This window comes from Pituophis catenifer, unplaced genomic scaffold (genome assembly GCF_029215685.1).
Source record: "Pituophis catenifer annectens isolate HBS135680 unplaced genomic scaffold, rPitCat1.0.hap2 SCAF_3, whole genome shotgun sequence".
Lineage (NCBI taxonomy): Eukaryota > Metazoa > Chordata > Lepidosauria > Squamata > Colubridae > Pituophis > Pituophis catenifer.
This window is the reverse complement of record NW_027256883.1, coordinates 112812849-112825740: the sequence shown is the minus strand read 5'-3', so window position 1 is coordinate 112825740 and position 12892 is coordinate 112812849. Positions and strand designations below refer to the sequence as shown.

The following is a 12892-nucleotide window of genomic DNA, read 5'->3' as shown; positions in this document are numbered from 1 at the left end:
TAGATGACAGAAGAGGAAGTCTGGATGTTTCTTCCTGCCATGACAAAATACCCCATTTACAAAAACAAACAAATTGACAGCCACTATTTTTTCTAACAACAGCTCTATGTGACTTGGGTTGTTGTTAAAGATAGTTTCAGCTTCAAATCTGCGGTGCCAACTGTATTTCTGTCATCTAAAGTTTGCACCCCGGCCTGGAAGATTTTGATGTTTGTCCACAACTGGAGCAGCTTCTTGGATGAGAATCTAAACATCTTCAAGGAAAACAAAAAAGAAAGTCCTGCTTCCTCTTGAAAAATTCCCATTCCTATTCTTGGGAATAGGAATGGGACAGATAGGGAGTCCTTCTACTATATCCCCAAACAGCCCTTTCATTTTAAGTGCAGAGAAAACGAAAAGTACTCCTGCTAAAAGTCATGTAAAACCTCCATTAGCAACTTGGCCTATTAAATATGTTAAATCAATACTTACAATGACCTAAGATAGCTCTGCAAGTTCATTGATTCATTCATCCAACTTATTTGGCTGCCCAAGTTGCAATAGAGACTCTGGGTCTCTCTCTTTGCTTTCCTTCCACTTGTTTGTGTTTGATTCTCAGGGACTGACCGACCGACCTATTTACCTACCCACCTACTACCCACCTACCGACCGACCGACCGACCGACCGACCTAACTATTCAAATTTCTATACGTTTTATCACACTTGAGAATAGCATTTACTGCGACAGCCTATGAACAAATGTTTTTTCTTACCTCTTTTTGGAGACGTTTCATGGTTTCTCTTAATCTTCTCAACAAATGGTTTTCCATCGCAAAATCAGTGATGGAAACTAGAAGGTAAGGTAATAGGTGAGAATGCAGAATAGCTTTAACATTTTTATTTCAAAAATTGGAATGTAGATCTTGAGACACAATGTCTACAATAGCACATCATTTTTAAATTATATTTGCCCTCCAGGTCCTCTAATCTGATCCTTTAGGACAGGGCTGTGTCAAGCTCCCAGCCCGTGGGCTGGATGGGTCACATCCTGGCCACAGCCACACCCGGTTTAGTGAAGGAGAAAAAAAGTCCAGATATGTCACGTGATGCCGCCGTGACGACGTGACTTAAAGACAGAGCTGTAGCCAAATGCAGCTTCCTCAAGAGTGCCTTTTAAACTCTGGGAATGATGCAGGAAAAGGCCATCTCCCATCTGCCTAATAGTTTAGTCTCCAAAGAGCAGTGGAGCTTCTTGTTTTCTCCCGCAGACTTCAACGTCTGCTGAAACGCATTCTCTTCACATTCTCTTCGGTAGTCAGGCTCTAAGTGCTTGAAAAGGCAACTCCCTTTGCCTCCCCTAATAACTGAGGGAAACACAGTCCAATCTTCCTGGATAGCACCTGGTTGCCCATCCCTCTCCAGGACTTTTCACTTTCCATATTATAACAAGAAACATCAACACTAACTTTGTTTTCAAAATGTAAATCCTACTATGTAGGAGATACAACCATGGACCTGCTAAACTACTGTATCTAGAATGATCTATATAACTGGCCGTGTTATAATATTCCCCATGAAAAGTCTTTTAATTTAAGGAACTTTTTTCCTTTCAAACCACAACAGACGCTAACAATTTCTAGAGGTAAAATTTTTGATTTAGCGCGTGAGAAAAGTGTTCACTTTTTCCCCAAATGCCAATCTGCAAAGGTAGCCCAACAAGTTGCTTTCTCACAGTTTAGGCGGTACTACTTTTTGTGAGATTGATTGCGATCACAACTGCATCAATAAAATTTGCAATAGTGATGAGAGCTTCATATGAAAAACAAGCTCATTGTTTTGCGGCCACCAACAAATAGCAGAGGTCTTCTTGGTATTCTATTTAAAATGGGGATTAGCAACAAAATTTTACAAGGTGCCAAGCAAACAAGTCATCAAGGCTTGGTGCTATGGGGTGATGACATCTCAGTGGTTTCTCTCGAAGTGTGAACTGTGACACGCTGGGTCCTCCTTCCGGAGGTGTGTCCTTACCAGGATCCTCAGCTCCTCGACGCTTCAGCACCTCAGCACTTCAGCACCTCCGCACTTCAGCTCCTCGACGCTTCAGCACCTCAGCACTTCAGCACTTCCGCACCTCAGCTCCTCAGAACCTCAGCACTTCAGCACCTCCGCACTTCAGCACTTCAGCACCTCAGAACGTCCGCACTTCAGCACCTCAGCACTTAGCTCCTCAACACCTCCGCACTTCAGCACCTCCGCACTTCAGCTCCTCGACGCTTCAGCACCTCAGCGCTTCAGCACTTCCGCACCTCAGCTCCTCAGAACCTCAGCACTTCAGCACCTCCGCACTTCAGCACTTCAGCACCTCAGAACGTCCGCACTTCAGCACCTCAGCACTTAGCTCCTCAACACCTCCGCACTTCAGCACCTCCGCACTTCAGCTCCTCGACGCTTCAGCACCTCAGCGCTTCAGCACTTCCGCACCTCAGCTCCTCAGAACCTCAGCACTTCAGCACCTCCGCACTTCAGCACTTCAGCACCTCAGAACCTCAGCACTTCAGCACCTCAGCACTTAGCTCCTCAACTCCTCCGCACTTCAGCACCTCAGCACTTCAGCACCTCCGCACTTCAGCTCCTCAGCACTTCAGCACCTCCGCACGTCAGCACCTCCGCACCTCAGCTCCTCAGCGCTTCAGCGCCTCAGCGCTTCAGCACCTCAGAACCTCAGCACTTCAGCACCTCCGCACTTCAGCACTTCAGCACCTCAGAACCTCAGCACTTCAGCACCTCAGCACTTAGCTCCTCAACACCTCCGCACTTCAGCACCTCAGCACTTCAGCACCTCCGCACTTCAGCTCCTCAGCACTTCAGCACCTCCGCACGTCAGCACCTCCGCACCTCAGCTCCTCAGCGCTTCAGCGCCTCAGCGCTTCAGCACCTCAGAACCTCAGCACTTCAGCACCTCTGCACTTCAGCACTTCAGCACCTCAGAACGTCCGCACTTCAGCACCTCCGCACTTCAGCACCTTAGCTCCTCAACACCTCCGCAATTCAGCACCTCAGCTCCTCGGCAACTCAGCACCTCAACTCCTCAACACCTCAGCACAAGGATTGGGATCCTGGATATATATATATGTAGCAGTCAAAGTCATCACAATCAGTGTTTCATGACACGGTCTACTATGTCTTAATCTTTTATTTAGCTATGGATAGATGCTAGAGGTGCAACTTGTATGCCCCACAGTGTCATGGCAGATAGCGGATACCCCCTCCTATGCCCCCTCGTGCTCAAATCAATCAATGGCTGTCCACTATCGTGTGGTATTGGAGCTTGGGCTACAACCCCATTGAAACATTCTTTCGCTTTTTACTAATTTCAGAACAACCTCAAAAATGCTTGGCTGTTTATCAGGCTTGAGTTTAGGGGTGCTTCTACTATGTCCATTATACCAAATGCCCTTTGCTTCTGGAGTGCGATGGAGTGGAACCATTACAGGGCACGAAACCATCTCAGTGGGTGGGGTCCTTTCTGCAACAATGACTATCTTGAGGTCGCACCATTTCAACAAGTGTCCATCTACTAAATGACCACTCACAAATGATTCCAAAAACTCTAATCATTTCTCAATTTCTAGCATGTGTCTGCTTTGTTTCATCCCTCTGGTGAATTACCATCCAACTTTACCATCCTATTTTGCCTGTGGAGAAATCCTTGGGACACATCTGTGCCAGGAACACAACACTGGTTAATTTTCTCAAGTGGCAGATTGCCCATGTCAAGGGTGGAACAGATTTATGTGACTCTCTTGATTCTTGGAACAGTTCAGCTGTGGGCAAGGTGGCTGAGGGAGGGTCGTCCTGTCTCCTCTCTTGTCTGTGGGGAGGCCTTTTAACTCTAACACGACGACATGTCGAGAGAGTTACTGATTAGTCTCGTAAAGAGAATTTTAAAGGGAAAGGAAATTACTGTCTCCAGAAGAACCTGAGAGAGAGTCCATCTTGCCTCTGGTGCTTCAGAAGACAGAATCAAAAGATGGAAGGGTTTCAGCTGGACATTAGGAGAACATTCTAAAGCGAAGGGAGAGAAGATTAGAGAATTGACAGCCATCAATTTTTCCTCCCAACTGTGGACATCAAAGCCCCCACTTTATCGACCCCATTGGGTCTGAAAAAGACAGTTAAGCTCTAGGCAGCTTCAGAAGAACATTGGCTCTCCTTGGAGATCTTAAGCTAAGTCTAAGAAATTTTAGAATGGTTCCACAAGGACAAATGTAAGTAAACCACCAAAGTTGAGAGTTCAGATCAATTGTGATGCAGCAGTCAAGGTATTAGATGAGGAACAAGGAGCCTCCCGGTTCAAGTCCAACCATAGACGTTCCTGGGTGACTTCCTCACACTTTCTCATCCCTTTATCTCACACGGTTAATGGATGGAGGGAAAGAGGAACAAAAACTCTCCGGTACCATGAGCTCCTGAACATGAAGCAATACAGGCTGACACAAACACCTCCCAAATTCCAACTGTGGGTTGTGCAGAGGTGCGCTCCTGCATGCGCACTATGGGTTCAGGCTTCCTAATGGGAAATGGGGGAAGGCAAGGCACATACAAGCAGGGAATGTTAAAATTTGCTGATGTATAAAAGGAACACGTATGCAACTGTCCCTGAATAACAGACACATACGTTCACTCTTATGCAGTGCCAGAGTAGTCTGCTCAAGCTGTAAGTCCAACCCTGAATTCTGTTGTGCTAATTGTTAGTTGAGAAGATTCTGTGCATAGTTTCAGCGTTCCGACGGGACCTTTGCGAGTTGACACATAGACTGTTTAGCATTAAATCAGTTTAATTGGACCTTCGTGTGTGGACCTGGTCTTTCCATCAGACACCTTGTTGTCAAATTTTTGCCATTTCATCCCTGGTCATAAATTAATTATTCATGTCATCATGTGACAGCTTTTACATCGTCACTTTTACTGCATAATCTTTTTTTCATTGAATGACCTCTCATTTTCTTGATGCTTATAAAGTGGCCTTGTTGCAGTCTCCAAATGCTTTGGTTTTTCTTAAGGGAGTAGATTATTTTATGCAACAGATAGTAATGTACTCAGCCCCTAGATCCTATTGCAACTTCCCCAGGATCAAAACCAGATTTACTTTGCGATTGCTCGTACGTAGTGGGCTCTCAGCTCCTTGTAACTGATTCATGGTGGATATGAATTTCTGACTGACTGAAAAGTTGTCTGACTTTTAAAACGCATCCGTGCGGTGTGTGCCTCCCTTTACACTGCATGCGGAGGGATTGTAGATGAGAATAACCACGATTTGAGTGAAAGTTCCCCTTTTAGAGATTGGGCCCTATGCAAGGCCAGACCCATATTGGTGGTCTCCCCCAGATACCTTATGGATACAGTTGATTTCTGGTGGGAGCCTAATTTGCAAGGGATCTTGGCCTCTTGGCACAATTGCATCTGAATAGGAAATTTGTTTAGGTGGCTCCTTTGTTTGATTGTTAATTTACATGTTATTCAAAGTAAATAAATCTGATATGATAAATCAGATATGTTTACGTGTCTGTGTGTGTTTTTCGCAAAGTATCAGGCAATGGCCCAGGGGCCAGATAAATGGCTCTTTGAGAATCCAAACACAACGAACAAACCAGTTAACGAGGAGATTTCAGGCTTTATTAAGTACCTGTAGAACAGGGATGTCAAACTGGCGGCCTTCAGGCCGTATGCCCCATGCACAGGCCATGCCCACACCAGCTCCCCAAAGGTAAAAAATGTCACGGAACGTCACGTGATAGCAACGTGCTGTAGAAGGCAAATTAAATAGACGAAAGCATCAAGTCTTAGAAGTCATTTCGCTTCTCAACCAAGAAGGTTCTTCAGGTCTGATTGGATGGTGGGAATGGAAGGATTGATATTCCTTGCAGACAGCTGGGCATTTGTATTCTTTTAGAGAGTTGTTGAGGCCACTTGGAGGTTTGCTTGGTCCTCAGGGTCACCTGAGTAGTGCAAATGGGTGGGGAGCCTTTTTCGACCTGCTGAAAGGGTTCCTGCAGTCTGCACTTTTTCTGGAACTCCCTTCATACTCCTGCACCATCAAGTCCAATGATGGCTCTTTTGCTGCTGGGAACCCCATTTCAAGCAATGGTGATGCTCTGAGGCCCTGGGCGTACAGCCCCACACAACAGACAAGACCGTGGTCCATAACTGTCGGACGGGCATGGAAGTCTGACACGTTTCCTGATAAGGCATCCCCTTCCTTCCACATAGGCTGCATTGTTATGCTAGCAATGCTGCACTCAGGGGAGCACTTCTGATTTTGGTTGATTCCTTTTCACCTTCAAAGCTTCCAGCTTTCACATCTGGCTTTTCGATGAGAGCGGCATGTGGTTTCCTATATGATTTTATACACGTAGGTCAGTTGACTCCAAACAAACAAAATGATCAACGGTGAAGACCCATTTGAAATGGTCCAAAAGAGTAGCGCACATGCCGAAACTTCTCCTGTAAGAATCAGGTGAAAACACGGCATTTCTCTCAAAAGGAGGGCTGCAGATGTTCCCGGATTCCAGCCTCGGAGAGAAGGCCCATGAGCTGGGAATTTCTACCCCCAAAATACTGGAGGCCCACAGATTCTCCACCAGAGATGATACAGTATTCACAGTGCTTCTCATCAAGATGCTTCAGAAATCCTTACCACAGCCATGACGAGTAAATCTGTCTTGTTCTTTTCCTAAATGTGCTGACCTAGGCTATCATGGCTTGTTTAAGATATCTGTTGAGTTCATGGGGAAGCTATTTCCAGACCTTCTGATCCGTGAACTAACCTCTTAGTTACAGAATGATATCTCATTTTGTTTATGTCTAGGTAGGGCAAATTCACATGGGCTGTGGACCAGTAATATGTATTTTTAGGAAAAATGCTTCCTCTTCATACATCGCACATAGAAACAGAGGCGTGCATCTAAAATTGTTGTCATTGCTGACTGATCTAATTTCTAAACTAATGCTTAAATGCATTTCTTCAGCTAGCTCCTTGGTGACAGCTTTTCTGATATCTCACTTGGCTTGAGATTTCTTGATAGGCTATCAGGGAAGACTATTTAACTTTGATGGTTATCTTCCTGAATCATCCAGCTCTCACTGGCATAATTCCTAGTTCACAAGGATCTCTTTGTTTTAGTGAGTTGTTGGTACAGGTGACACAGCCTGTATGGCATATGCAATCTTGGTCTATCCTTTCTTTGTCCGTGCTCTACGGTTGTCTATCCATTCTTGGCATTTTGGCATAAATCATGCTTGTCGTTTGGCCCTTCTTTCCTTTTCTTCCTCCATATCAATCGCTTCTTCTTTCCTTTTTCCTTCCACTCTCTTTCTTTTCTCCTCCCACCCAACTTAAGGCAGCGTCTAGATAATCGCTATTGTTGATGACAAGCGTTCATTGGTTATGAAGCTCCTGCTGTAATACCAACGTCCATTAGGAAAACAGTATGCCACTCACTCCAAAAAGGCCCAAGAAGTTTTGGAAAACCAAAACAATAAATACTTGCTGATAGGTTTCCAGTTTGTACATTTGGTCATCTTGATCCCAGTAACCCTAGAAGCAGCAGAAATGAGAGACAAGTCTGTACCAAGATGGGATGGGATGGGACGTTTCAGGCTCTTCCCCATGGAGGTGATTTAAAACTATCTCAAGCTACTCATTCACATATTGCACGATTTCTTCAGGACGTTTTCTATGCATTCCAAGAGCCATTCTTTCTGGCTTCTTCCGGGGATTCTCGTCTGAGGTTTTTCAGAGATGGTTGTAGCCATGCTTGCATATCTGTTTTGGATGCACTAGGACCATTCTTTCTGAACTTGCTAAAGATGCTTGAAGCCATCCATCCACCCATAAGTTTCTTTCAGAGCAAGCAGGTTCTACCCAAATCACCCTCTCCTTCCTCTTTACCATGCTTGTTTTTGATTCCTTAGAGTATTTGAGATCCTGGATGCCCTTAATAGATGCTTCGGGACATTCCCGAGTACCTAGATGGGGTGCTTCAGGTCCTTCCCCTTTGAAGCTATTTACAGATATTTCAAGCCATTTTTGGCATCTTGCTTGTATGTTTCAGGACCTTTTCCAAGTTTTTCAGGGATCGTTGAAGCCATTTTTCCAGTTGCGGTATGGGTTCTTCAGAAAATAAAAAGCTTTCTAAGGATCCTTGAAGCCATTGTAAACTATTTTCCACGGGTCCTTCGGAACATTGCTTCTTGAGGTTTGCTATTGATTTTTCAAACCATCTCTTCCTCAGAGTTCTTTTAATCTCTACCGTGGACTTCTGTAGATCCTGAACGCCTTTCATAGAGGCTTCAAGCCATTCCCGAGTACCTAGGCGTCCTTCCTCCTCAAGATTCTTTATAGATATTTCAAGTCATTTTTTGGCATCTTGTTTAGATACTTTAGGACCTTCGTCTTGCAGGTTTTTTAAGGATTGTCGAAGCCATTTTTCAAGAACTGGTCTAGGTTCTCCAGAAAGTGACAGGCTTTCTAAGGATCCTTGAAGCCATTCTAATCTATTCACCAGAGATCCTTCAGGACATTGCTTCTTGAGGTTCTCTATTGATTTTTCCAGCCATCCCTTTTTTCTGGCTCGACTTGGATTTTTGTAGATGTTGAATGCCTATAATAGATGCTTCAAGCCATCCCTGCACATCTAAATCGCAGGTTTCTGGCCCTTCTTCTTGGAGATGATTTATCGATGTTTCTAGCCAACCATTCACATCCCCCCTGGATGCCTCAGCACATTCCTTCGGGAGGTTGGTGGTGGATGCTTTAAGCCATTCGGGCAGGGTGTACAGTTCAGAGGAATCCTCTTTCAGGATTTTCAGCGATTGCTGAAGCCACCTCAGTATATTTTGCCCGGGTTCCTTAGATGTTCTGATTTTAAGGCTGTCTACTGAAGCCTTAAGCCATTTCTTATTTAATTGATATCTCAAATTGATTTGAGGCTTCGTTTTGTCTTGAGCTTCTGTCTTGTTTTCGGTAATGTCTGCCCTTGTTTGGCAGAGACTCACAGAGCCTCCTTTGCTCTCTCTGCTGCTGGGTCTCTGCTCCATCTGGTCTCGGTCCATCATTAAGGGGCAGCGGCCCTTCCTCAGTTGTGTCTCTCTAGAAAAAGCCAGAAGGTTAGATGTGAATCTGGACCAACAACAAAGCATTCTTAATTTAAAAAGGATGGGAACTGCTTTGATGTCAGGAAACTCTCACTCTTGTGTCTAAAGTGTGTAGAAGTGTATGAATATTGTTGGGCAGCGGGGGTTGGAGGTTAAAAGATCTCTCCTATACATATCTTCCCATTCACTTCCATGAGATTAACTCCTAGATTTGTATATGTAAAAGTATAATGAGCCATAATTCATTAATTTCTTTCTGAAGTAAGGAGATGTTCAGGTTTTCCCAAGCTTTCTAAGATAAGGGGAACCTAATGTGAAATTCTGGAACAGGAAATTCATGGTGGCTATCTAAAAATTTCTCACCTCCACAGTCTTATTTCGTACTCTCGGCAGAGCTCCTCTTTCTCGTCGGTCAACTCAATATTTTTGAAGGTCAGGACCTCTGTTTTCATTTCGAGCTCTTTGTTTTCTATCGCTAGCTTTGCTATTACTGCTCTTTTTCTGTAAATTATGAGGACAAGAGATATTAGCCCTCTTCATTTTTTACTTGAATTACTAAGCATACCTACATTCTTAATTATTTTTGCATTCCATTATACCTATTGCTCTTCTCTTATTCAGTTATACATACATATAAAAGAATGGAACATTTCTTTCATCTGGTATATCTGGCTTAAGGGCTCTAATAAATAAATTTGAATTGGAAAGAAAAAATCAAGTTCGATCTAAACATTTCTCACCTATAAAATTCTTCTTTAAGGTCATTATTTTCCCGTAGGAGCTCTGCATTTTCTCCAGCATATTTTTTAAGCTTGCAGCTGAGACTCTCATTTTCTCGTCTGAGTTTGTCCAGCTGCCCAGGCTCATCTGAACTCTTTTCCCTGTAAAATATCACGAGCAGAGTGAAATTAGCCCCCTTAGGTTTTTTTTATTTGAATCATAATACTCGTTTAACATTAAAACTAACTGAAATAGCTGAGAAAGGAAGAGGAAGTCAGGGTTATTAGCTCACCTGCTCAGCTTTTCTTCATACTCTTTGCAGAGTATGAAGAGTTCCTCTTTTTCTTTGGCCAGTTGCAGATTTTTATTCGTAAGCTCCTGAATTTTTAATTCCAGCTCCTCTTTCTCTGTCAGGAGTTTTGACATTTCCATTGTCTTTCTGCAAATTATGAAGATCGGAGAGAAATTAGCTCCCTTTGTAAAAGAATGAGCTTTTTTACTTGAATGATCACTCCTTTTCTTCAATTAAAACACATTAAAAATACCTTCATGGGTGGGTGCTTGCGTGCGTGCGCTTTCGTGCGCCACGTTTGTGTGTGTACGTCAATGCACAGGAAATAATGCTTTGACCATTTATTTTTCTTTTTTTCTAAATATGTTCCATGAAAGGCACAAACAAATTCAAAATGATTTTCAGAAGCAAAGTAAAGTTATGGATGTAGGATATGGGGAAAGTTCTCACTGCTCACAAATGCCTAACTGTCGACATATTTCAACAAGTTGGTCTCTCAGAGATAGTAGTACCTTGTTTATGAGGGAGCGTATATTAATTGTATCAATACCCTTGTTATCTCGTGCTCCGCCGGACCTTGTTTATGAGGGAGCGTAACAAGGGTATTAATAAACCCTCAAGATAATAAACAGCAAAGTGTTACTAAACTCTTTTCAGAAGTCATTCTGTAGTGTAGAGGATACCTAAAATGTTTGTGCACCACATAAAGGTATGGCGTATGCCATGACTTACGCATAACTCTGGTTCCTCGCTCTCTTCAGATCTACTTCCAGTCTTTCGGTTTTGGTGTGAACAATCTAGAGAAACAAAAGTACATCACAAGTCAGGAATATATTTCCATATCAGCCCACTCCCTACCCCCACCCCCACTACCCCATCACTCACACTGGGCTTCTTCCCCTCTTATTACGACGTGAATTATTTAATCCACGCTCAAAAGATTCCTCACATGCTAGATGGCTTACCTGATGGGAACGCATCCTTAAATTTAAATCCTGGTCCAGCTGCATCCTAATATTTTCTGGACGCCTGGAAACCTAGCAATTCCGTGAAGAATGAAAAACATAAAATGAATTGTAGATGTTTGCTTGATAATTTTCTTCCTTACGAAAATTTCTTCAAGGAGATACATTTCATGATCATGAGAAGAATTACATGAATTTGTTTTCCATTAATTCTCTGTGATGTCAGTGTAAAGAGGATATTACTTTAAAGTTCCTCTTTAGGAAAAGAGTCAGGGGTGTAGACAAGCATATTTGTGCATATTAAAATCATGCATTCCAAGATGAGCACACACATGTGCAACTCCCAATTTATTGCTGTAGATGTTCAATACAGGCAATAAAGAGTATTCCGGCTGGGATAAAAAAAGAAAGACCTAGTTTTAGTTAATTTGTTTAGGAAACGTAAAAGACAGTGGTTCAAACCAAATATGAATCATCTAAATTTTATGTTACTATTGTATAGGGCCAAAGAAAGTAGCTAATGTGGCAAGGAAGGAACGAACCAAGAATTAGCACAAACTCTGATAATTGCCATTCTTTATTAGAAATTACAAATAAACTAGTTTGTATTGAATAGGGGTGTGTGTGTGTGGATCTCATATATGTAATGGAAATAGAAAGCGAACATGTACACTATCTAAAATATGTTGCACATGCATTATTAACAATTACCTCAGCACGTCTCCGTTCTTCTGTGGTAGATGACAGAAGAGGAAGTCTGGATGTTTCTTCCTGCCATGACAAAATACCCCATTTACAAAAACAAACAAATTGACAGCCACTATTTTTTCTAACAACAGCTCTATGTGACTTGGGTTGTTGTTAAAGATAGTTTCAGCTTCAAATCTGCGGTGCCAACTGTATTTCTGTCATCTAAAGTTTGCACCCCGGCCTGGAAGATTTTGATGTTTGTCCACAACTGGAGCAGCTTCTTGGATGAGAATCTAAACATCTTCAAGGAAAACAAAAAAGAAAGTCCTGCTTCCTCTTGAAAAATTCCCATTCCTATTCTTGGGAATAGGAATGGGACAGATAGGGAGTCCTTCTACTATATCCCCAAACAGCCCTTTCATTTTAAGTGCAGAGAAAACGAAAAGTACTCCTGCTAAAAGTCATGTAAAACCTCCATTAGCAACTTGGCCTATTAAATATGTTAAATCAATACTTACAATGACCTAAGATAGCTCTGCAAGTTCATTGATTCATTCATCCAACTTATTTGGCTGCCCAAGTTGCAATAGAGACTCTGGGTCTCTCTCTTTGCTTTCCTTCCACTTGTTTGTGTTTGATTCTCAGGGACTGACCGACCGACCTATTTACCTACCCACCTACTACCCACCTACCGACCGACCGACCGACCGACCGACCTAACTATTCAAATTTCTATACGTTTTATCACACTTGAGAATAGCATTTACTGCGACAGCCTATGAACAAATGTTTTTTCTTACCTCTTTTTGGAGACGTTTCATGGTTTCTCTTAATCTTCTCAACAAATGGTTTTCCATCGCAAAATCAGTGATGGAAACTAGAAGGTAAGGTAATAGGTGAGAATGCAGAATAGCTTTAACATTTTTATTTCAAAAATTGGAATGTAGATCTTGAGACACAATGTCTACAATAGCACATCATTTTTAAATTATATTTGCCCTCCAGGTCCTCTAATCTGATCCTTTAGGACAGGGCTGTGTCAAGCTCCCAGCCCGTGGGCTGGATGGGTCACATCCTGGCCACAGCCAC

The 12892-nt window shown here is 42.9% G+C and overlaps 1 protein-coding gene across 1 annotated transcript in view; it reads right to left on the bottom strand.

Moving 5' to 3' along the window:
- Nucleotides 1-12624, bottom strand: part of LOC139315026 (golgin subfamily A member 4-like) — a 122392-nt gene extending 109768 nt beyond the window's left edge. The window contains exons 1-8 of the mRNA XM_070941048.1: nucleotides 12604-12624; nucleotides 11114-11185; nucleotides 10881-10945; nucleotides 10149-10295; nucleotides 9877-10017; nucleotides 9500-9637; nucleotides 9038-9131; nucleotides 7527-7577 (exon numbers count right to left, since the gene is read on the bottom strand). Coding sequence (XP_070797149.1) covers nucleotides 7527-7577; nucleotides 9038-9131; nucleotides 9500-9637; nucleotides 9877-10017; nucleotides 10149-10295; nucleotides 10881-10945; nucleotides 11114-11185; nucleotides 12604-12624 — 729 coding nt within the window. The remainder of the gene's footprint in view (nucleotides 1-7526; nucleotides 7578-9037; nucleotides 9132-9499; nucleotides 9638-9876; nucleotides 10018-10148; nucleotides 10296-10880; nucleotides 10946-11113; nucleotides 11186-12603) is intronic.
- Nucleotides 12625-12892: the final 268 nt, after the last annotated feature.